General features: G+C 55.2%; 3 protein-coding genes across 10 annotated transcripts; 1 reads left to right on the top strand and 2 right to left on the bottom strand.

The window, feature by feature from the left end:
- LOC122383466 (cilia- and flagella-associated protein 298-like) lies at positions 1-24,122 on the bottom strand. Of its 7 annotated transcripts, none has more exons than XM_043369929.1 (7): positions 24,083-24,122; positions 21,443-21,593; positions 20,794-21,029; positions 20,428-20,598; positions 19,807-19,930; positions 19,452-19,543; positions 1-923 (listed from the first exon to the last, which is right to left on the bottom strand). In XM_043369929.1, exons 1-7 carry the CDS (start codon positions 24,113-24,115, stop codon positions 813-815), a joined length of 918 nt encoding a protein of 305 aa, XP_043225864.1. In that variant the 5' UTR covers positions 24,116-24,122; the 3' UTR covers positions 1-812. The 7 variants fall into 7 exon arrangements, with proteins under 7 accessions (XP_043225864.1, XP_043225866.1, XP_043225865.1 ...); XM_043369931.1 differs by lacking the exon at positions 24,083-24,122 and adding an exon at positions 23,760-23,872; XM_043369930.1 differs by lacking the exon at positions 24,083-24,122 and adding an exon at positions 23,774-23,865.
- On the bottom strand, positions 931-9,287 carry LOC122383465 (protein tipE-like). Its single transcript, XM_043369928.1, has 4 exons — positions 9,130-9,287; positions 5,719-6,693; positions 3,129-3,314; positions 931-1,779 (listed from the first exon to the last, which is right to left on the bottom strand). The coding sequence occupies exons 2-4, from the start codon at positions 6,645-6,647 to the stop codon at positions 1,746-1,748; spliced, it is 1,149 nt and encodes a 382-aa protein (XP_043225863.1). The 5' UTR covers positions 6,648-6,693; positions 9,130-9,287; the 3' UTR covers positions 931-1,745.
- LOC122383464 lies at positions 13,831-18,907 on the top strand. Of its 2 annotated transcripts, none has more exons than XM_043369925.1 (3): positions 13,831-15,303; positions 16,585-17,576; positions 17,917-18,907. In XM_043369925.1, exon 1 carries the CDS (start codon positions 13,915-13,917, stop codon positions 15,298-15,300), a length of 1,386 nt encoding a protein of 461 aa, XP_043225860.1. In that variant the 5' UTR covers positions 13,831-13,914; the 3' UTR covers positions 15,301-15,303; positions 16,585-17,576; positions 17,917-18,907. The 2 variants fall into 2 exon arrangements, with proteins under 2 accessions (XP_043225860.1, XP_043225862.1); XM_043369927.1 differs by having other exon boundaries at positions 13,838-15,268.
- Positions 24,123-24,156: the final 34 nt, after the last annotated feature.

Consider the following 24,156-nt stretch of genomic DNA (forward strand, 5'->3'; position numbering starts at 1 on the left):
TCATAAAGCGAACACTTTATTAAAACCTTATTTGATAATGGAGAATGGAGGCAAAACACGCGCCATACATTAGCTCATGGAAAATGCATGTTGACGCGCAGGGCGTGAGTGCCGATTTGAGAAGCGGCTCTGGCGCGGCGCGGCGGCCCGCCGGCCTGAACTGGCCGCTCCCGGAGCGAGGAGCGCCGTCTAGGGACGCTCGAGAAGTGACTGGAATACGCGGTGCGCAGTTGTGAGAAAAGACTGAACGACGCGGCGCCGTCCGCTCCGCTGACTAGATGTGTCTGACGCGGGCGGCCGACCGGGCGGCCGCGCACGATTTGTGGAGATCAGCTGAAGGCGCTGAGGCAGGTGGGAGGCGAGGCAGAGGCAAGGGAGAGGGGAAAAGGGCAGGAAAAGGTAAAAAGAGAAGGGGAATGGGAAAGAAGACAGGGAAAGAGCGGATCATACAAGAATTGAACGAGAAGACTGAGAAGAAAGAGACTGGAAGTAAGATGCAAAACAAAAACATTTGAGAGTGATACCGTTACGACAAATAAAAGGAACGAACAGAGGGGAAATTCGAAGGATTCTAGCAACTGGAATAGAAGCGCAGAAGCGCGAGAGCAGCTGGTCGCGCCCGGGCCCGCTCCGTATCACAGGAGTCAGAGGCGGGCCAGCGGCTGCCCGGCTGCGCGGGGCCGCCGCCGGAGCGGTCTGCGGCGCAGAGGGGCGCACAGCCAGCAGACCGGCGCGCGGCCCGTCAGCAAAGGCAGAAGATATCACATAGAACGTAAACGATCCGGGGGCCCGGCGGGCAGGCGGTCGGGCGCCTAGCGCGGGCCCCAGGAGACGTTGTTGAGTCCGTGGAACTGGCGTTTGAGGACGCCACTGTCGGCCCACGGCGAGCTCAGGTGGGTGTCGTCCAGATCACGCTCCAGACGCTGGAACATGGGGGAGGGGGCCGTCAGGGTGACACGGCCGAATAAAGTAGGGAACATTGCTGGGGACTGAAAACAGATGAGACATCACCGGTGCAATCTAACGTTACGCATCGTGCGACCAAATATCGTCGCCATCGCCGCTTCATAACATGCGTAAGTGCCCAGCTCTGCTCAAGTAGGCTGCTCAGCTACACAGTAAGGTTTCTTTAGGAGATATTATAATGACAAACAACGGCTGCCTCCGCGGCCCAGCGCAAAATCCGGCGATGGTGCTGGACTGATGGGCGCCAGTTCCCCAGTGGGTAGGGACGAAGGAGATGAGGCCCTCGGATCCCAGGGGGTAGGGATGGGAGAGATGATGGCCCCCCAGATCTCCAGCGTGAGAGGATGTGAGGAGTAACGACCCCTCGGCTTCAGAAGGGTAAGGGAGGGGTGACCAGGCACGGCCGGTCAGTGTCAGACAGCTTACACACAGACAAACACAGCCAGACACCTGGCTCACCCAGCGAGATCGCGTCAGCCTGGAAACATAGACTGTGCCGGCGCACACGGGAGTGCTGCGGTCGGCCTACCTTCCCGTAAACCACCGGCGTTTGCCAGCGCCACGGATCACATAAGGTGATCCGTGCCAGCGCTATCACATTTCATAGCAGATTGGGATAAACCGAGGTGACATTGTTATTTTGGAATCACCGTGAGCCGTCAAACTAAACCTGGACAGAGTATAACACACTTACAAGGAAAATCACAAACTACGTCGCGGATACGTACGGACCGCCGCCGACCACTCCATAGGTGACGCACCTGTCGGCAGCGGTACCGCTACGTCTCCACCGGCGAGATGGTGCTGTTGGCGCTGTTGGCAGACACGAGTCCAGCGTCAGAGGTGGACGCACTGCGTGTTACATAACACAGACACAAGGGTCTTGCCCACTTGCCACTCAAACACTTGCCCAATGTCAGAACGCGACGTGTCAGATAGTCCACAGGCACAGCTAATTTCAGACATCATAGATTTATCAGGCAGTATAGATACTCGAGACAAACATACCATACATATCGGTACAGGTGCATGCAAATCCCTCCCTCCAGGAACGACTCTATTCTACTGTAATCCTTGAAATTAATCGCGGTTGAACGCAACTGTTCAGTTGATTCAACTGTGTAAACCCTCTGAGAATGTGTCGCTCGGTTGCTCTGTCGGCAGTAGAGCTCAATTGTTCAGTTCGCTCCCGCGTAAATCGTTTTGAGAATGCGCAGATCGGTCATTCTATCGGCAGTATGACGCGGTTGCTCAGTTGGCTCCTGTGTAAACCCTGTGAGAATGTGACGACAGTCGTTCTACCGCCTGTAGGACGCGGTTGCACAGTTGGCTCCTGTGTAAACCCTGTGAGAATGCGCCGGCGGCCGCTCGCCACTGACACACTTCAGGTGGGCGCCGCCGGCAGCAGCGGGGTGGGTCATGCCGGTGGCACGCCGGTCTGACGCCGCCGGCAGCAGCGGGGTGGGTCATGCCGGTGGCACGCCGGTCTGACGCCGCCGGCAGCAGCGGGGTGGGTCATGCCGGTGGCACGCCGGTCTGACGCCGCCGGCAGCAGCGGGGTGGGTCATGCCGGTGGCACGCCGGTCTGACGCCGCCGGCAGCAGCGGGGTGGGTCATGCCGGTGGCACGCCGGTCTGACGCCGCCGGCCGTCGCCAGACGGACGGGTCGATCGATGAGCCGAGGTGCGGCAAGGCGGGGCGGCCGCTGCGGCACACGGCACACGGCACAGGGCACACGGGGCGGCCGCGGAGGTGGGCGGCCCGCCACCGCCACAACGCAGGCCAGAAAAAGCCGCCCTTTGCCGGGGCATTGATAAAGGAAATACGTGATCCGTTATCCATCAGGACACTTACAGCACTGAAATAAGGGGCTAGTTACCGCCATAGTTACCGCCCTCTTGTCTTCGAGATCGAAGCCAGCTACCAAGACAAGAATAAACACATTGATTGAACTTGGATCGATTACCCACTAATCAGCCTAACAATGCCGTTGAACGGTATCTCACCTCGCCGAGCGGTCAGGACCGGTAAGCGTTTCTCACAAAGTTGACGTGGGAGCCGCGGCCGGAGAGCGCTCTCACCTGACTGTCGCGGGCCGGTCAAGGTCAAGGTGCAGTGAGCGTTTCTTACCAGGCAGTCTGGGACCGGTGAGCACCTCTCACCTGGTGGTAGCCGTGGAGCTGGCGACCGGGGCCGGCTCGGGCGCCGCGCCGGCCGGCGGCTCGAGCGCGATGGGCGGCAGCAGGTGGCGGCGGGCGCCGCCGCTGGGCAGCCGGCCCGGCTGCAGGTACCGGCTGGGCGGCCGCGCCTCGCCGCCCACCTCCTCCATCTCAATCTCATCGCCGCTCCTGCCGCGCGCCCACATAGGTCACAGCGGAACGCAGAGACGGGGAGAGAGAGAGAGAGGGAGAGAGAGAGAGAGAGAGAGAGAGAGAGAGAGAGAGAGAGAGAGAGAGAGAGAGAGAGAGTGGGGGGGAACACGCAAACACGCACTATACTCCCGCCCGAGCGGCCGTCCAGCGCTCGGAGCTATGTAAACCCAGTGTGTTGACATATCGTGCAAATACTCTGCAAACATACACGATGAAAACGCTACTTCCCCGTGGCATGACATTACCCAGCGCAATTATGGTCATACACTGTACTAATTACACGAGCAGCTAACTGCGCAGGCACTTCGCACCGCACACGGACCCAGACGCACGCTTTTTCTGGGGGCTGGGGACTGAGTGACAAGAGTGCTCAGCATTTCCATGCACTGCTTCAGATGTTAGGTAACAGAAACATTGACCTTTGGTAGATGGTCCCGTGCCCGTCTGGATCCGTCAGTGCCTCACACTACCGATACTGTCGACGAAACTAGCGACGCGCGAATACCCAGCGATACGCTGCTACCGGACGATATGCTACCGAACGATATGCTACCATCGAGCACGCCCCGCTACCGAGCGATACGCGGCTACCGAGCACTCGAGCACGCCCTGCTACCGAGCGATACGTGGCTACTTTCTAATACGGCTAGTCCTGCCAGTACCAACACGCCAATCAGCAGCACAGCAACCCGAATGATCGGCTCGATACTGGCTACTGGGAAACAGGCGAGCTAGTCCGCTGTTAGCGAGCCCGTGGCAGGCCGCCCGGTCCAAGGCAGGCCACGACCAGCGACTCGCAATGACAGACGCCAGTGACGCCTCTGACGCGCTGGTCACCCAACTACAGCACCAGGCAGTATAGCCCCCACCAGAGCACTGGCCACTGACCGACAATCACTTAACTAACATATCCGGCACCAGTCTATCAGCTAATCTTCTAGTTTAACTACATCTCTGCTCTACCACTGGACAAAACTACGCTACTTGAGGCACGTATAGCGCCCCAACCGATACGGAACTCGCCTTGAGTAACCACTCTGTCTGGTCTATACTATCGGCCCAACTAGCCGCCGAGGCAGGGTCGGTCCACCTGTGTAATACAGAGGACCGAGTCAGGGTGGATGGGTGGACAGTGTAGCGGCCAACGGACCCGTCAGGGACGAAGGCAGGGCTAACTGGACAGCCCGGCGCCTCTGTAGGAGCGGGCAGGGGTAGCATTGCTTCCACCGGCGCCCGCTCCGCTGTCCCCGTGTCGCTGAGGCCGCGGAGATGGAGGAGACACGACTGACTGGTCACTCTGCAACGCACGACCCCAGCTCGGGCCACGGGTCACCTTGGGTTCGACCGGGGCGGCGGCAGGTCAGGCGGGCGCCGGTGAGGATGGATAAAGTCACAGAGGACACTGTGGGGCTGGGTCAGCGCTCAGGTCACAGGAGACCCAGCAGTGTCGGATCATGCCAAGCCGGATCGGCCGGGGTCAAACCATGTCGGACACGGACTGCCTGGGTCCAGTCTCACAGTGGATCGGCCCAGGTTGGGGTCGATGAGAACTTACGTTCGGGATGGAAACAAGGTCAGGCAACCACTCATAGTTTCCAGTCTTGCTAAGCGGTTCGGTTCAGCCGGAGCGGCTCGGTCAAAGCTTGCCTCAGCCTTCCAGCCTCCAACAGGTGACGTGGCTACCTCTTGGGGGAGAGCCCTAACTCTTTTATCAATATTTCCGGAAAACGCCACGCGGCGAGACGCAGGAGCGTGGAACTTCTGAAAAATATATCATTTTCGAGCCTATCATGCAGCCGGCCGATTCCGGCTAGCCGCGAGTATTTATCGCCAGTAGGTTTAGCGGACTACGCCCGCTAAATCTAGCTGCCAGCACAAACGGCGGCCCGCTAAAACTCACTAAGCAGGTGTCGCAGAGGCACGCTTATCAGTGGGGTAAGGGTTACTGGTTAGCAGACAGAAGTAACGTTAGCAAACACAGAAAACAGTGCACAGGAATCGGCAGAACGGGCGAACCACGTCTACATAGTGGCATAGCCAGCAGGGTACAAAGACGAAAATGACGCGAGAGCGCAAGAAAAGAATAAGCGTAAGGTCATAACAATTAAGCTGATCAATACTGACAGGAGGAGTTTTCTACTCTTATATAACATCAGCTTACAAGAATAAAAAAGAAGCGACAATTCGCAACGGCCAAGTAGGACATATCACCATCATGGGATGTGTCGCTCGGCTGTTTGCTGGCATCAAAAATGAGTAAAGAAGAATGGAGTGAGCAGAATAGTGGAACAAAGCGGGCGTGTCATGGCATGCTGCACGCTCCCTGTTGTTTGCACAGGGCCAACTGTGCAGCCCATTGACGGCGCCCGGCGGCACTCACCCGCTGCCCGAGCGGCAGTCGCGGCCCTGCTTCAGCCGCACCACGGTCGAGTTGATTTTGCTGGTGATGGATTTGAGCGAGTAGTTGCTGCCGGGGTGGCTGCGGCCGGGCGGCTCGTGCGCGCTGCCGCCGCACCCCTCCTCGTCCTCTCCCTCCTCTCCCTCCTCGGCATCGAGCAGCGCCTGGGTGCGCTGCGCCAGCGCGTCGGCCGCCGCCGCCTCGGCCTCTTTCCGCTTCATGCGGTGGTAGGCGTACACGAGGAAGGCGATGGAGACGGCCAGCGACACGAACGGCACGACGAACGCCACCACCAGGTCGGAGCGCACTTGGTGCGGGTCTAGCTCCGTGATCACCAGCGTGGCGTCCAGCCGGCTGTAGTGACACGAAAACGTCACGTTCGGCTCGCGGAAGCGGTCACGGAACACGGTGCAGTTGAGCGACGGCGGGTAGCCGCACCCCTTCACGTTCGGGTAGAGGTAGGCCTCATTGTGCAGCCACTGGTGGTTGGGCGGCCGCGCCGCGCACGAAAAGTCCTTCGCATCCGTGTACGCCACCAGGATCTTCACACACTTGTAAATCTCTCGCGTGCAGCCCTCGCGGCACGAGCTCCAGTCGGAGCAGTTGTCTTTTCCAGCTAGTTCTGTGAACGAGACCACACAGCAGGTGACGGGCTCCACCTCAAAGTCCATCTGGATGGTCGTCACGGCCGGCTCGATCACGAACGGCACCAGGAACAGGAAGCCGAAGAACGCGCCGATCGCCACCAGACTGAACAGCACCGTGGCGTAGAACATAACCTTGTCGGCGTTCTGGTCGCGCTTCTCTCGCAGTACGTCGAGGAAGGAGCGTTTGCCGTCGCCCTCGGCCAGCTGGTCGGCGTCCAGCGGCTCCTCGCAGGCCGAGACCGGCCGGGCGGCCTGCTCGCCCATCGCGGCGGCCCAGACGTCCCAGCGCGCCGGCCGCCCTTCAGCTCATCTGAAACAACGCCGGCCGTCAGACGTCCGCCTCGGTCATGTCTGCCAGACGTCTATAGTCATCCGTCAAGTGTCAGTCGCCATTGGTTCACCATGGGCCGTGCCAAGGCTTGACCGACCAACCGAAACACGAAACTTTTGTCAGTGACAAATCCAATCTCGTCGACAGTGACCAAGTGACCAAGCCATTACACGGGAATTTATGAAACACGAAACGCCATGACACCGAACTTGTCAGACTGACGCTGCTAGTTATGGACTCGTTTACTTACTAATTTCGACCGTATGAGTCTGAAAACACTGCAATACCATATTCGTGAGACGCGCAGTGGCTCCTGCGACCAACCAACCTGACATTAACCTGGTATACCACATTAACTTTCCATTAGCTTTGATTAAACCAAAACCCATTAATCAGTTCACCAGGAAATTGCCGTCGATTGAATCGTTTCAAAACGCGCGACAATGAGGCGACGATGAGGATTGAGTTTCCTTTATGGCAATTGGTATTTGAATAGTAATTAGAACAGAAAACTGAATCAAATTACCGCACGAAGACAACGTAACATTTGCTATATACTGATATTCATACTTATGGCGTCAGCTATTTGCATACGCAGCACGTTTTGATGCATTTGGAACCAAGAGTTGACAGAGACCCGTATGACTGGTTGCTAAGAAATGTCTCTTCGAGCTAAATGCCCGATAAATCGGAACCTCACGCCGAAATAGCCATCTCAAAAGCCATTTCGCGGAGTGGTGCTGATCGCGGCAGACCAGAATTGTGAAGGATCATACGCTTCCTGTCAGAAGCCCCTACACTGACCGCTGGATATGAGCTCAGAGTGTGACCCAGCCAACACAATCGCCGGCTGTGAGCCCCGCAGTGGCCCCGGCGATACAATCGCCGGCTGTGAGCCCCGCAGTGGCCCCGGCGATACAGGCGCTGACTGCGAGCGAAGCAGTGGCCCCGGCGATACAGGCGCTGACTGCGAGCGAAGCAGTGGCCCCGGCGATACAGGCGCCGGCTGTGTGCCCCGCAGTGGCCCCGGCGATACAGACACTGGCTGTGTGCCCCGCAGTGGCCCCGGCGATACAATCGCCGGCTGTGAGCCCCGCAGTGGCCCCGGCGATACAGGCGCTGACTGCGAGCGCCGCAGTGGCCCCGGCGATACAGGCGCCGGCTGTGTGCCCCGCAGTGGCCCCGGCGATACAGACACTGGCTGTGTGCCCCGCAGTGGCCGGGTCGATGCCGGCGCCGGCGACTGGCGTGTGACACCCGACCGACACCGGGACGCCGGCCGACGGCCCCATCGGTCCTGACGGCCGGTGGCGTGCCGAGTGCCGACCCATCCGTGCTGGGACAGAACGCAGCAGCTGCGACACCGGCACGCCGAAAATATGGCGGACGCGGCGCCGTCGACATTGAGGGAAGGACGGCAGAAGCCAATGTTAACTACGGCTCACTGGTCAGTTATGCAACAGTAGCCTCCGAGGAGCCACACCTCGTCCATTCGAGTGCGTGAACATCAAACAAAGTTCGTATATGCTGACCAATCGCCGCCTCATACCGACCGCTGGCCCGAGGTCAGCTGGTCACGTGACCGGCTCTGAGCCAATGACGCACGCGGCCGTCACCGACGCACCAGGCGCAGCACAACCATGAATCCTACAGCGGCGCTCAGCTAAATTTGACCGTTAATTTTCGAGACATTTGATGTTCCCACACCTTATGCACAACTAATCCTACAGAGCTGTAGCTATTTATGAACCTAGCTTCGATAGACAACGATGGTGACAGTCTTTCCCATAGTGCCTCACTCAGCCGAGTGGGTATCCCTGTCGAGCAAAGGATCGCCCTCACTTTGTATTTGCATATGTATTTACCATAGGTCAAGGGCCACCACGCCATACATAGGATGGCCAGGCTGAGGGCTCTCCGCCGGCCAGCGCGGCGGCCCCTCAGCCGACCGCGCCCTGCCCGCCCCTCAGGGTACTGGGTAGCTGTCTGTAGGAGCTCTTATCGGTTGACACATTGGCCACTCGGTGTCTGGGCCACCAATGACCTCTGTGATGGAGGACCAGTAATCGCCATTTAGTGCGACACAATACGCACTTGTGTAGGTTAACAGCCTTCCATTCAGTGGCGGTTACACTGGTGGACGCATATGGATACTCCAACATGGGCTGACAAGAATTCGCCTGTTAGTGATTCTGCCCATGAAGCAGGATGCTTGATCGAAGAGACAAAGTTGGCAAAATGCACAGCAAACCTACGCCTCAAATGTTTCTGAAGGCGATGTTAAACTGCTAACCACTGGCTATGTTCGGTTACAACAGACGCGCAATAACTCTTCCGCAGACCCGTGCACATGACGTCAATGACACGTCAATGACACCCACCACGGGTAAGGTCCCGAGGATCGAGCACACATACCTCCGGCAGCTGGGGCGTCCGTCCCGCGCGGTCCCCTGGACGTGCCCCGCCGGCGCCGAGCACTAGCGCCCTCCAGATCGGCCCGTGGCGCGTCTCCGGTGTGGGTCTGACCCGGCCGGGTCCACACCGCTCGGTCCTCCGCCCCGCCGGCCACCACTGGCGCCGCACGGCCCGGCCGGCCGCCGACGCACCGGTCATATTGAATAGTGCAGCGCGGCGGCGCGGCGCCGGCCATCGATCCAGGAGAGCCGGCGGCCGGCCGGGCGACCCCAGTCCGGGCCGGCGGCCGGACCCGGCACCTCGTCACCACCTGCCGTCCAACCAGGTACGAGCCAGCGCCGGTCACATCCGCATCATCAGCAGGACGCCCGCGCAGCGTTCTAACATGTAGTTGATGGTCAGCCCTCTTTGGCTGTATACCGGTACCTATAGTTCACCTTCCATCACCCATGCTGTGCAACAACCTGTGGCTTTCGAGCGCCAGCATATATGAAAAGTCACCTGTGCCTTCCGCAAGGCTTTTTGTTAGCCCTTTGTCAACCTTCTGCGCCAGTTTCTATGTTCTGTGTCGACATATGACCAACTTTCTCCGTTATTTGCCAGGCTATGAGCAGCAATACCCAGCCCATATGGCCAGACTATCGTACCGCATGGTTCTGCATAACATAACTGCATAACCGGTGACGTCTGAGGTCAGGTCCCAAGTGACCCAAGATCGGGTTCGGTTTTTGATCAATAACTTCGCAAAAATGGCCGCAGAGCCCCGATTTTGGCACCATCGTGTTCGCCCTGCTCAGGTGCGTCGAATGGTATACTTTTTGTTTGGGTGACGTCAACTTCAAATGTTGACCTTAGGCCAGGGTCAGGCCAGAGCCCCCAGGTCACGAAGTTGGTAGAAGGAGGTCATATCGCATATCATTCGATTCGGCAGGTCTTCCTGAGTCCATTGGTGGCTTTCCAGACTCGCTGGCTTGATTTGATCAGGAGTTCATGGCGAAAAACTCTTATGACCCTAGAAACGTCATAAATGACGTCACGCAAGGTCAACCATGCAAAAAAAGAAGCATCAAATCTTGCAAGGAGTGCATGAAATCACTATTCCGTGTGCTTGGGATAGTTTGAGATCGTTTCCGGTGCCAAAATAGCAATTTTCATTTTCCCCATTGACTAGTAGGTAGTGGTGAGATAACGTGACCGACCTGACCTCATGTGACCTTTAGGAAAAATCCGAGATATACAAGTTTTGAAACTTCTAGAGGATACTAGTTACTACGTCCTAAAGCTTCATCTCTCTGTGAAAGTGCCTCTGGCACTGAGGGCGTTGCGAAGTTACGACATCTGAGGACCGTGCAGAGGTTCACTTATGACGGCATAGGTCAGTGACCCGACCTGACCTGAAAATGCAGTTGGTGTCACAAGATCCGGCTTGAAGCAAAGATCAGGTACGCCAAGTTTCAGCTCTCTACCGACATGTTCAGTAGAGTGTTCGGAGCTATCGCGAAAAAAAAACTTGCCCCCCCCCCCCCCAGGGCCTGAGAAGTGAGAAGGTTGAGTTATCGGTCACGGACGCACCGGCACGGCTATGTACGAACTACGAGGTCCATTCATTTGACGTCAACGACGAACGAAGCGGGGGAGCCGGCCGTGCGATTCCTCACCAGCACCTCTCGAAAAGGTATCTTTTGGAAATCTCAAGACGGTCCTTCTGGAAATCCGGAACGCAGACAGAAGACCGACCACTTGCCATGGGGAAGACGTCTGCTCCACGTATGATGCTTTCGTGAGCATGTTACACAGCTTCAGGGGAAAAAAGGCAGGCTGTCCGGAATCGCCGAATGTCAGGATGGTGTCAGGATTGGAAAGTGATATGCAAGAAAACCGGTGACAAGGGAGATGACAAGCGCAAGAAATATTATCCATTTGTTTGTTTGTTTGTTTTTTACCTAGGTTTTATTAAATTTACGCCCGATCTCGCAAGATTTGTTCGGTTGGTGGATAGCCGCGTCCCCGACATATCCTCTGGGTCTTAAGGTCGATTTATTTCCCGATTTAGTCGTTTCTTGATCGAGCCACAATGAGTGTCCGTGATTTACAGCCGTTAAATGATTCCCTCGTCAAATAACTCGACGTTTTCCTGATTCGAACCCATTTTACATCAACCGCGTGTCCGAAGTTGACAAGGTCAGTCGCTTCAATCAGCCATTACTCATTTGACGGATCTCAGACACGTAACCCACATTAATCGTATCCGAGCACCAACTCCCATACGGATGTTCGATTCGGTAGAATCTGTTGATTGGGACAGTTCCTGTCCGAGTTATTGAAGATGCCTATCATTGCGAAAAGCGACTTGAAATCGGTCACAAATCGGTTACAAATGGCGAATGGGCATAACACGCCCCTGTGGGGAACACGCGGACATTAACGCTGCACGGACCGCGTACCACTCTTGCAAGACATTGTTCTGGTACCGGCAGCCAATCCAGCCATAAGATCCGCCACCGAGTCATATCTCTCTTCTGTCCTCCGCCCCCCCCCCCACACACACACCTCGTACTCCGTTCGTAATCGATAGACGTCTATCCCTCCCTCGAGCGAGAGGTACAGCTAGGGGATCAACCGACCAAACAATACGTTTTGTCAACTCTCTATCTCCATCGAACATATGGGCGATGTGATGGTTTTATCAGCAAAAGGATGGTTCTAACTGATCCTCTCCTCCACTTCAGCTCTCGGGGAGCATAGCAACAAGGGCCAAGCGACCTTTCATGACTAAGCCAGCTCGAATGTATTGAAAACATCAAGAGGTGTGTACTGTGTCGTATACGTGGTGGCAGGCGGAGCCCGGGGTGGTGACAGGCGGAGCCTGGGATTAAACTGTCCTCGTTTTTGGCTAAATGCTTCGGATTCGACGCTTTACCCTCGCTGTCCGAAAGAATATCATTTTTATCAGACCACTTGCCATCAGAAAGGGAAGGGAATGATGCACTGATGCAGAAAAGTGGGATGCACCCGACCCTTCGATGCTTATTGCGTGAGGGTGAAATTGAAAGTAAGAGTAAGAGTGAAGAAAGAGTGAGTAAGTGAGTTAATGAGGCGAGAGAGAGAGAGAGAGAGAGAGAGAGAGAGAGAGAGAGAGAGAGAGCGAGAGAGAGAGAGAGAGAGAGAGAGAGAGAGAGAGAGAGAGAGAGAGAGAGAGAGAGAGAGAGTCCGCACAATGGACTGTGCAGACCACCGACGTGGTGCGCCTGTAGCAGCAGATACCGTCCCGGCGGGACGGGGATGTCTCAATGAGACAGGCGCTCAAAAGGTCACCCCGAGCGGAGTGGGTATAGTCCGCTGGAGACTGGCCCTCGACACCGGTTGTCTGGTGGTGAGCGACCGCCAGCCCGGAAAGGGAAGCATGAGGGAGGATGTGGATGGGCTTGTCCTGAGGAAGGCAAGGGCAGTTAAAGTGATATTGGGTCCCATTCGCGTTAACCCTCGCCCGTAAACGGTGTTTTGCCACCTTCGCCCATGCAGGGGGGGGGGGGGTTGGTGCGACCCCCCCCTGGCGTTTGAAAACGGAGCGTCGTAGAGCTTAGCGGAAAAGACCAACGGATTGCTCTCAACGAGATCTCGCGATTGGTGGTATATTTTTGGTCCTAGGTCAACATTTGACCTACTTATGACCGGTCAAAGGTCAAATTTTCGGAAAAATCTAACTTTTTCATATTTCCGCGCCGATTGCGGCAAAACGGTAAGAGATATCGACTTGAAACGTTCACTATCGTGATCGTTGATCAATTCTCTATCGTTTGGTGTGTATTCCGATGTCATAACTCTAAAAATGATGCGTTGGGAGCATCGGAAGTCTGCAAGGTCATTTGTGCATTGGGTCACGTCAGGCGTGTGACGTCACTGACCTGACCCTGACCCAAAATGAACTACAAGAAACAACCGACGATGCCTGAAATGGATAGCAAATTCGAATTCAGGACATCAAAATACCCCGAAAAGGCATACAAGTGCAAGAAGTCATTACAGGTCAACCGAGGTCACTGACCTTACCTTGACCTTTAGTAACCTTCAAAATGTCAACGGACATTGTGCCAATGTCAAATCAGCCAGTTGTGATTCTAAAACAATCCATCAGTGTGTCAGGTCAGTCGGCATTTATACCAATGTGAAGCAATCTCCAATTTAGCGTAAATCTGGCCGGAGGTTGTTCCCTTTATGACGTCATAACTCCGTGACCTGACATGAACTTGACAAAAAAATACCAAAAGTTACGCAAAGGATGCCCCAGATGGTACTGAAAATTTGAGCAGGCTATCTGAAACGGTTCGACGTGTAGCTAAGAAAAACATCAGGGGGGTTGCACCCCCCCCCCCCCTACATGGACGAGGGTTAAGATCGGTTCTGACCATTTGTGGCAAGATTCGCGGGTTCATGGACCACCTCAAGTAAAAATCCATTCGATAAATTAGGACTTAGGTCATCTTTACCATTGCTCTGGTTTGGTTCATTCCAACGTCGTTCATTCTAAACTCCAAGTTCATACAAGCGGGGCGGTGCTGGCGCACACCTCAAACGTAGATCGTCGGTGGACACAATGGAATCTGAGGATCAGGGTCGGTCGATAGTTCGGGCGTCGGCCACCGCCGGTCGCGGCGCCACCGTCGCCATGACAACGGCACACACCACAGCAGTAGCCGGATCAATGCAGCGGGCCCGCGGCGGCGGCGGCCCGCCCTGCAGTGGTGACCGAGTGACCGCCCGGCCAGCGCCGCACCGCCGCCAGCCATGGGGAAGAAAAAGGAGCCGCCGAAGCCGACCGGCGGCCTAGAGCAGAACGGCATCGAGAAGCGGCTGTGCAACTGCATCTGCCTGTGCCAGCTGATGTCCATCATCTCGGGCGTGGCGCTGCTCTACCTCAGTGTGATCGTCGTGTCGCCAGCCAAGCAGACGCTGGATGCCCAGTTCGTGGAGCCGTCGGTGGTGTGCACCACGCTGCGCGTCGAGGACGGCGACTGCGAGCTGCCCTCCTGCGGCGAGTGGTGCATGTCCAAGGGCGGTACCAATTGCCCCATCGTGTACGCCAAGGTGCGCCATAAGGGCACCACCGTGCGCTTCAGCCAGTGCAGCGGCATGCAGAGCCGCTTCTGCTCGGCGCAAAAGTTCAACGAGACGCAGAGCTTCGTCTGCTCCGAGAAGGACAAAAAGGACGATAAGCGCGGCCAGTGCGACCGGCTGAACCGCATCATGGACTGCCGGCCTACCAGGATGGAGAAGAAGCTGGAGGGCCTGCGCACCAACATGACCTCTCTGTGCCGCAACATCACCGCCATCAAGGAGTGCGTCGGCAAGAACAGCTCCTCGTCGGCCATCACGCCGCAGGGCATCATGGCGTGCTCGCTGTACACGTGCAACGACCTGAACGGCATCTACGAGTGCATCAACGGCAACTGCAAAAAGTACGAGGACCCCGTCTGCACCGACCGCTGCACCTCGCTCAAGATGGGCAACGTCGGCATCGTGACGCCGAACCTGTTCCGCTGGGGCACCTGTGAGCAGGCCGAGGTGAACGGCACTGTCGTCTGGAACGACGAGGACAAGCCGCTCTCGCTGTACTGCTCGCGGATGGAAGAGAACGAGTCGGGCACCGAGCTGATCGGCGAGGACTGTCTGAACGGCACGCTCGACAACCCCGACCACTTCAGCGACATCACCAACTACACAGAGATCCTGGCGCTGCTGGACGAGAACGCCGAGCCGCTGGACGTGACGCACACGGCGCTGCCCAGCGAGCGCTCGGTGCTCATCTCGAACGGCACCAAGGTGATGATCAACATTCAGGGGTGCGTCAACACGCTGCAGAAGGAGTGCACCGCCTGGCTGGACGAAAAGTCCCGCGACGGCAACGACGGCATGCACCCGGCCGTCTACCCGTGCTACGTGACGCCCGAGTCGACCAGCTACGTGGTGACCGACTACAACCGCAGCAAGACCGTGTTCCAGATGGTGCTGGCCACCGTGGTGCCCAGCGCACTGCTCATACTCTCCTGCTGCTGCCTCGTCCTCTGCGGAAAGACGGTCGGCGTCAACGAGTTCGGACTGTTTTTCTGTAAGCCGTGTCACAAGCAAGAGGGCGACGGAGGTAAACAGCCGGCCAAGCAGAGCGCGCCGTGACAAGTACAGTACCCTCCGGGTTTCGCCAGCACGGCTCGAGACGTCCGCCTTGCACTCGCACGGCCCGCCCGGCGGCACGGGGCTACCCCCGGTCAGGTCGGAGGGGTCGGACGGATGGGCAGAGGGTCCTTAACCGGCACGGCCTTTCATATGCATGTCCCTATGCATTTGCGTATCCATATTTTAGTTTCCGGACTTTGCTACAGCTTTGAAGATTATTCAATTGCTTTGGCAACGACTAGGCTATCTAAAATACAACAGTACGTTGCAATTGCCATTGCGTATAGCGTTCGCCTATAAATGAGCGGACGCGTAACATGTAGGAATGTTCTCCAGATAGAACTGACCAACTGCAAGATTAAGCACCTTTCATCTTGCCCAAAATCATAGGTAGGTACTAAATTTCAGCTATATTGAAGAATTTGCCCCTGATTCGAGCTCCTATCGGCTATCGATGCTGAACTATTTAAAGCGTCCCGACCCTTATTTGAGCTTTTGGCTTAACAGTCCCGATACATAGTGCCTTATTGAAATTTTACTTTTGAACGATCCAAAAGAAAGGCTCAACTATCTGTAAGAATCTTGAGCTCAACAGCCCCGAGCTGAACAAGTGCGCGTTCGTCTGCCCTGGCCCCGCCGTCCGACGCCCGCCAACCTGACCGTGTGCGCCACGGCTCGGCCGCCGGCCGTGGCCCGTTTGGTCTCAACTCTCACAGCATGGCGCCGGCCCCTGGCGACTCCTGAGAGTGGCTGCCACTTGGCACTGCTTCTGTGACGGACGACCCCGCCCCCGAGCCGTCGGACCGACTGCCGTCACCGGACGCAGTCGGTTCCTCCGACCACTATGGGCCGCAGCCGCCCAACCCAGTGCTGACCAATCCGTGCCGCTCAATCCGCCCGTGTGCTGTGGTGACTGCTAATCATGGTGGATGGTAAACGCTCGCCCTCACGGCATTCATCTCACGCCTCACAAGGCATAACGGAGTGATATTCAACTGCATGTTGGCTGATAAATGTGTTCACACCCTTTTTCAATTAGCATGGTCAACTGACGGATGAGAGGAACGACATTATCTCTCGCCGTTTTGGTGTTTTCTTATTGTTCTCACACAAAGGTTACCACCAGATCAGTTTGGTGTGGCTACCTTTTGGCTCCCCTACCGATTACTTTCTCCCAGTTCAACTGTGCCGTCACTAACCAATCACCGGTCACTGCCTCTGACCGGTCACCTCTGACCCGTCTCCGTCCGCTGTCTGACGCGCCGCCCCGTCCGTCCGTTGCAGGGAAGCCGCAGCTGGACGCCCTTTGACAGAGCGCGCGGCGACCGTACTGGAGGACCAGTGCGGGGGGCGAGTCGGACTGCCTGCTCAGCGGCCGGGACGCCTAGTCGCCGCCGCCGCCCCCGCTCAGCTGTCGCTCTGCCGATCTGCCCGACGCCGCCCAGCAGTAGGCCGCCTGCACTCGTTCTCTCTCCGCTTTTACCCTTCCCGCTAATGTAGTCCGCCTGTCCACTGCTTCCTACCAAGATGCCTAAGAAGAAGCCGCACCCGCTGTCGCGGCTGCGCTACTACGTCACGCTGCTGGCCAGCGTGGTGGCCATCGTCTCGTTTTGCGCGCTGCTCTTTCTGGTGCCGTTCGTGTTCGACCCGGCCATCTCGACGCTGTCGGCCGGCTTTCCGGAGCAGCCGGCCACCTGTCGGCTGGCGGCGCTGCGCATTGGCGAGCGGCTCTCCTCCTGCAACTGGACGTCGTGCAGCGAGGGCTGCACGGCGCCGCTGGTCACCTGCGTCCAGCTGCTGGTCGACGTGTCGCACGTGCCGTACGAGCAGTTCGACCGCGCGCCGGCCGCCTACGACCAGTCGGTCTGGCAACTCAGCCAGGTGCCGCTCAAAATCAACATCCAGAGCTGCGGCTACCCGCCGCGCGTCAACTGCACAGTATTCTGGCGCCAGCTGCTGGAGGCCGCCGACGGGCCCGGGGGTGCCACCGACGGGCCGGGGAATGCCGCCCAGCCGCCCACCAAGCTGACTCCTCTGGAGCGGCTGCAGCGCCGGCTGGCCGACGGGCCGTTCCCGGTGCCCTGCTTCCCCAGCCGAGAGATGCCCGACATGGTCATCTTCAGCTACGACTACAGCCGCGAGCTGATGACGCTGGTGCTGGCGGGTGCGGTGCCGGCCGGCGCCATACTGCTGACGGTCGGCTTCTTGTGCTACTGCTACTGCGGCTGGTGCCGCCGCTCGTGCCCGCAGCTCCACATCCCCGGCGAGACGGACCGGTGAGTGGGCACAGTGTATATGTCATACAAATTACCGTAGGCATTGCTAACGGATAGAGCATGAACGCCGTACAGTGTGGCTAACCTTCGCAAGCACATGCTGTTTAGTGTTTAGCCATCCCGCCATACGCGAATGGGGTTGCCAAATCACGTTCAGTTTGATTCACTAATCCTGATATTATCTTATTTTGTCGATGTCTGGCCATCCTAGGCCAGGTCAGAAGAAGAAATATGTTGCTTTTGTGAATTGGTGAACCATTGCTCTTTCGGTAGACACGTCGCGATGGTATGCTGACTGGCAACTCTGCGCCGTCGACTGACGTCTGTCCGTTCCCCGCAGGCCCAGCATGGTACCGCCCGAGCTCACGGTCTCCATGGCGTCCAGCGTGGCAGAGAAGCAGTAGCCTGACTGCGGTCACCAGGACTGAGTCTCACAGCAGCCGGGAGCAGTCGGCCGCCTCCAGTCGCCGAGCCGTCCCTCATCTGCAGCTTTCAGCCCGTTGCCTGACGTCCCATCTGGTGCCTTAGTTGGCGCGTCGGCGCTCGTTCTGCCCCCTTTCCTTCTTGGTGGCCAGTCTGAGTGAGCGGCGGCGATCGGCAGTACAAAGCGACAGTGGTGCCTCCGTCGGCCGCCGCGTGAACGACTCTGCGCGGTTAGTTTAGTTGCGCTGTAGCGCTAGATTGGTTTCGCCATGCCAGACTGACCAGGGTCGCTCGCGGATAGGGTAGGGTCAGGTCTTGGGGTCAGGTCTTGGTCTGCGCCGCAGGATTGGGGTACAGAGCAGGTGGGGTGCGCACAGCTCGCTACCGGCAGTGACTATCTCTGTCGCCCTTGCAGTCCACGCCGACCGCATAGTTTGCCGCGGTTAAGTCTGAGCGGCAGGCAGCTGCTGCCCTGCCGCCGCAGCGCACAGTATTACGGCGTCTCGCCGCAGTCCGCTCAGCTCGCCGCCCGCCGTCCCATCGCTGCAATGGCTAGTCGAGCAGTGCTCAGAGCTGCCCGCTGCAGCGCAGACAGCCTACGCACCGTACTGATATTAGCAGCGCTCTCGGAGCGCTGCCACCAGCCGTTCTCAATCATCCGGCAATATCGCGTGCGCGCCACGTTTTCGACTGTGATACTAGCGCGTAGTACGCACGGTGCCTCGTTATCCCGTTTACGCACAGCCCGAGCATTATTTCACCCTTCCAACGATCGCGCTTAGAGGGTCGCTATGGGAAAACGTGGGTATACATCTTTAACATTTTGCTTACATATGTAAGCGTGGTGTGTACTTTTTCATATTTTGTCTGAATGCAATAAGTCATTATCAATAAACGGAGCGACTATCTATGTTGGCTGTGGACTACACTTTTCGTATATCGTCTCTCATGCAGCGTGAGGTTCGGTGCTTTAACCGACACGGATAGCACTAAAGTACGGTTTACTGACAAGTTCGATGCTAAACTCACCGTGCATGGGCCGTCTGTCGAGCGCAGTGCTGTCCAGCCGGGCGTCGGTGGGGTCTGATGGGTTGACAGGCCTCCCGGCGACTCTCGCTGGTCTCACTAGTACACCGCCTCAATGGCCGGGTGGGCAGTGTCTCAGCACCACACTGGCCTCCGCACCGCTTCCCCTCCCTCACACAGGGGAGGTGACGGGAAGACGGGAGGCTGTGTAACCTGAAACAGAGCTCCGGCCGTGCCTGGCCATTCCCGGGGAGTGGGGGAGTGGGGGAGTGGGGTGGAACGGACACGGGGAAAGGTCCGCCCGTGCGCAGTGAATTCTGAGGCTGAAGGCAGGGAGCTGGGAGGCCCTGACATGTACCCCGAGGCCCCCACCAGGGTCTATCCCAAAGGCTGACCCCAGGGACTGGCCCCGGCCAGGGGACTGACCTTGAGCTCCTCCTGACGTCGGAACTCGGCGGCCATCAGTTTCTTCTGCTCCTCCTCAGTCATCAGCGGCTCACGGCCCGGCGCGCCCTGGCCTACAGGCAGAGACACGGTGACAGATATACACAGGATGGTCACAGAGTAACCATCAGCGGCTCACGGCCCGGCGCGCCTTGGCCTACGAGCATAGACGCCTACGGACACAGGTCACAGAGTGGTTGCACCCCAGTATTTCATCACACCCTAATGCCTGTTGACTGTGTAAAAAAGTGAGCGTAACAATCCCGGTAATCAGGGAGGATACTTAAATTCTTATTTTATTAGCCCAAACTTTTGCTCCGAAACGGTTAATACATACCTTTCTTCTGCAGTTTGACGACTAATTTGGTTTTCTCATTTTTCCCGATGTAGTCTGCCAGGGTCTTGCCTCTAAGCATTTCTTTCCCAGAGAACCAGAGCTGCGCGAGACCTGGATCCATCACCTGGCGAGATCCGGCGGCCAATGAGTCATTATGATCCCCTATTAATATGTAAGTACTGCTGAGGTCCCGAGCCTCAGTGAGTGTCCCTTGAAAAAGCAGTGCATCTTTTGTTTTGATGGGTTAGGCCCTTTCGGTATAACAAGACCATTTCAGGGCCGGAACGATGATAGGAATTAGGGGGAGACATTGGCCTGGGCGGGCACCCTAGAGAGTCACCGGGGCCGAGCCCGTCCGAATGGACAGGCCGACCAGCCCCTAAGCACTCTCTGCACCCCGCTATGGGTGTGCTCCCTCAGGAGCAGCGGTGCCACCCCAAGGGAGCAGCCCGCATGAGATAAAGGTGCCTGTCCAGCCCGGAGGGGGTTGCGGCGTGCAGGAGAAGGATTTCGGTATCCTGAGGATGCGATGGAACGGCGTTGTCTCCCTTTGTATCTGCGTGCCACTGAGCTCCCAGTGGGTGCCGAGGTCTCGGTAGCTATTGCTGTCACGATACGTACCTGCAGTGAGGCCTGCGTGCCGCTGAGGTCCTCCCGGTTCTCCAGCTCCATGCGGACCGGGTCGTAGGGCGGCAGGCCCATCGGGTACACGATCATGGTGGCGCCGCGCAGGATGGAGAGCGCCTCGGCCACCACCCGCTCCGTCAGCGGCACGCCGGCGCGCGCCTGGTCCTGGTGACACAGGTGAGAAGTTACGGACAGTACAGGAACGCCGGCAGACCAGGCATTGTAACACGGAACAACCAGGTACACGGACGTCGGACAGGTAACACCTCAATACCGACAGCGAGATCCAACACCCACAGAACATTCGCAGTACATACTGTTACCAACCCTGTGGCCTGTGGTGCGGTAGGTAGCGCCTACCTTGGCCACGATGGCGGCGGCCTCGTCCCTGGCCTTGGTGAGCACCTGGACCATATTGTCCTTGGGCGCGCGGCCGTTCCGCCGCCCGAGCGGGTCGGCGTGCATCTGGAAGCCGCCCGAGGGCACGGCGATATCGGCCTGCGAGTCCTGCAGCTTCAGGTCGGTCACTTGATCCTCTGTGAGGCCAACCATCTCTGGCGGCAGCGCAATGCCATGCTGCGCCAGTTCCGAGAACTCTGCACAAACAGCCGACACACACCGTTATATAATGAAAACTCCGTGAACTATGCACAGCCAGCCGACACGACATCATATTACGGTAGCTCTGAGAGCTGTGCACCGACAGCTGAACCACACCATCACAATATAGGTCATGGAAGATCAACACAGTTCATAAATAATTGCAACACCTGCATCGGATATCTGAGCTTACTTCCATAACTGCTGGCTTAGCACATGTTTGAAGCACGTAAAAATCACTCAAATTCAAGTATTCAAAATCACATTATTTTGATCAATTCTTTTTTTTTGCAATATAAATTCATGTTGCAAATGAAGCCCATATTGTAGATCAACATTTTGTTGATTAGCCCTCCACATATTAGGCAATGTTTGCACCATAAACAAGGCAAAGGAACCCAGTTCTTACCTGACACTAGCCTCAGTACTTTAAGTCTTCCATTGAATATGGTGCAGATATTAGATATTGTATCATCAAGTTTTTCTGATGTGCTGGTTTCATAGAGAAATTGCTCATCATCACCTCGCTTGATCACAAGGCGAACCATTGCACCTGTGGTCTGGTAAAAAGACAAAAGTGTGATTTTTGTAGTCTGATGATGCCCAAGCTTTACATGAAAATACTTTAAGAATTGCTTTATTGAAATTTGAATGTATAACTATTCATTGTTCTATTCTTAATTTGAAAAGCTGTTATATTATGAGTAGTGAACTGTCTTTCAACAATGTTTCTTATAGAACGATAAGCAATGCATTCGTTCACTCTTGCCTGGCATGAGCAATTGAGCATGAATATCAGCATAGGAAGCAGGAACAGCTGGATCCAGCCCCATGAGTGCTGGACTCGGTTGCTAATACTTTCAACACCTACTTTGGTAAACTGATCAGAGATAAATAATTATAGTTTTTTATGAACTTAGTTCAAATGTCTGGATGAAAGGACTGACAGGACAGAGCCAGAGCACACGCTAAGCAGAGCTTGGTTGTTACATTATGCGTAGACCTCCAACAGTACCATCCAATTTGAATTGTGCAATAATGGGTAAGGGGAGAATTAAGATGCCAAAGTTTAATGTAAGTTTAAGTTTAAAGTTTAAAGTTTAAAGTTTAATGTGTCCAAAGACAGACACCGCCTGTCCCACTCAACTGACTTCAATTCAGCTTGCTGTTCAGCTTGCCAATTCAGCTTGCTGAATTGGCTGAGGATGTTCCCACCAAGCGCAGACCACCCCCGTCAAGAGTCTGAAATATCGAGGGCCTGAGCGACTCGAGCCCGGTCTCTTACGACTGGGAGTCCAACGCTCGACCCGACTGAGCTATGGAACAGCCTAGCTCAATGTGGTCGCCTAGCTCAAGGCTTTATAGACCTAGCTTGAGCTAGATAGATAGATAGATAGATAGATAGATAGATTTGTATTTCAGACTAACAGTCCATTGCTATGAGTTGATGATGGATGTACCAGATGGATGATGGATGAACAACAACAAACATCGATTAGGGCACACTCCCAGTCGATGCACATTCAATGTAGCACAGCATGACAATGGAGCTTACTGAGCCAAAAACGTCTCAGTTTTGATCTGAAACGGAGATCCCCTGAATTGATTGATTCAATGATGCTATTGGGGCTCTCTTCAAGCCTCCTCAGAAACTTATAAATAAGTTTCCTGAACACGCTTTCACAATTCAGCACTCTAAAATATGCACATGTCATACTCGTACTCTCAAATTTAGATAACCTGATAAGTCGTTTAAGAAGGTTGTGATAGCTCACAATGAGTCGATTCATAGTTGCCTTCCTATAGTTCCACCACAGGTGTGCACAGTACATCGATGAACAGTAAGTCTCAAATAGTTTCAGTTTGACATCTACAGTACACATGTGAAACATCCTTATGATCATATTCCCTCTGACAAATAAACCTTTGTTCTGATTGGCAATATCTAGATCATCAGTCATGTCTTCCTCTATGATATGCCCAAGATATTTAACTTTATCAACACATACTAACGGCATGGGCCCTAACATAAAATCAGGTATTTTGACATTCCTCATCCCTTTCGATCTACATGACATTGCAACACTTTTTGAACTATTATAAACAACATCATTTGCTATACCAAATTCATGGCAAACATTCAACAGTTTTTGCATCCCTGCACTTGATGGAGAGACAAGCACCACATCATCAGCATACATCAAGTGATTGACCAATTTCCGACCTATAAGACAACCTATGCCCATTTCATTTAATCTGCTAGACAACTCATCTATAAACACGTTGAAAAGGGGAGGTGACAAGATACCTCCCTGCCGGACACCATTGGACACTTTAAACTTTTCTGAAAAAGTGGATCCCCATTTAATGACCATTTCTTGCTCTTGGTACCAGAACGCAAGCAATCTTAGGTACACATAAGGAACACCTCTCTCTGAAAGCCTCTGAAAGAGAATTTTATGATTAACACGGTCAAACGCCTTGCTTGCATCAAGAAAACACAGATGGACAATGCTATTCATTGACTTATACTTTTCAACTATCTCTTTCAAAGTGTAAATGCATTGGTCTGTACCAAGGTTCTTTTTAAAGCCAAACTGGTTGTCCTGTGTCAACAAATAATTCTCAAGTCGTTTTTGCAGTACTACCTCGAAAAGCTAGCTTAGAAGAGCTAGCTTATGGTCAGCCTGACAATGGCAATGAAACCATTTATCCACGGTAGCTACCTAGCCAAATTTACACGTTGGTTCGAACTTCGAGGTGCTTTGACTTTTCTTCAATTCCAATTCGTGCGGTCCTTTGATACTGATACAGGGAAAGGCCAGTGACTGCCAAAGCGACTGCTCAAAAGCCTAATCAGCAGCTATGAAATGGAGTTGCCATAGCAATCGTCCGAAGTTTGATCAATTATTGACCGTCTGCTTATTGTACTGATATTAATTTTTGATAGATATTGTTACCTCAAATCAAGTTTCTTTTGAAAGGGAAAAATCAATATTGAAGAAGCAAAAATCCATCAATTGAAAGAGCAAATATACAACGATAAAACCTTATACCCTGTATTTGCCCGCGCCTTCCACATTATTGATTTGCCCTGTATAAAACAAAAGAGCTGTCACAACA

This window comes from Amphibalanus amphitrite, unplaced genomic scaffold (assembly GCF_019059575.1).
Source record: "Amphibalanus amphitrite isolate SeventyFive unplaced genomic scaffold, NRLGWU_Aamphi_draft 000164F_arrow, whole genome shotgun sequence".
NCBI lineage: Eukaryota > Metazoa > Arthropoda > Thecostraca > Balanomorpha > Balanidae > Amphibalanus > Amphibalanus amphitrite.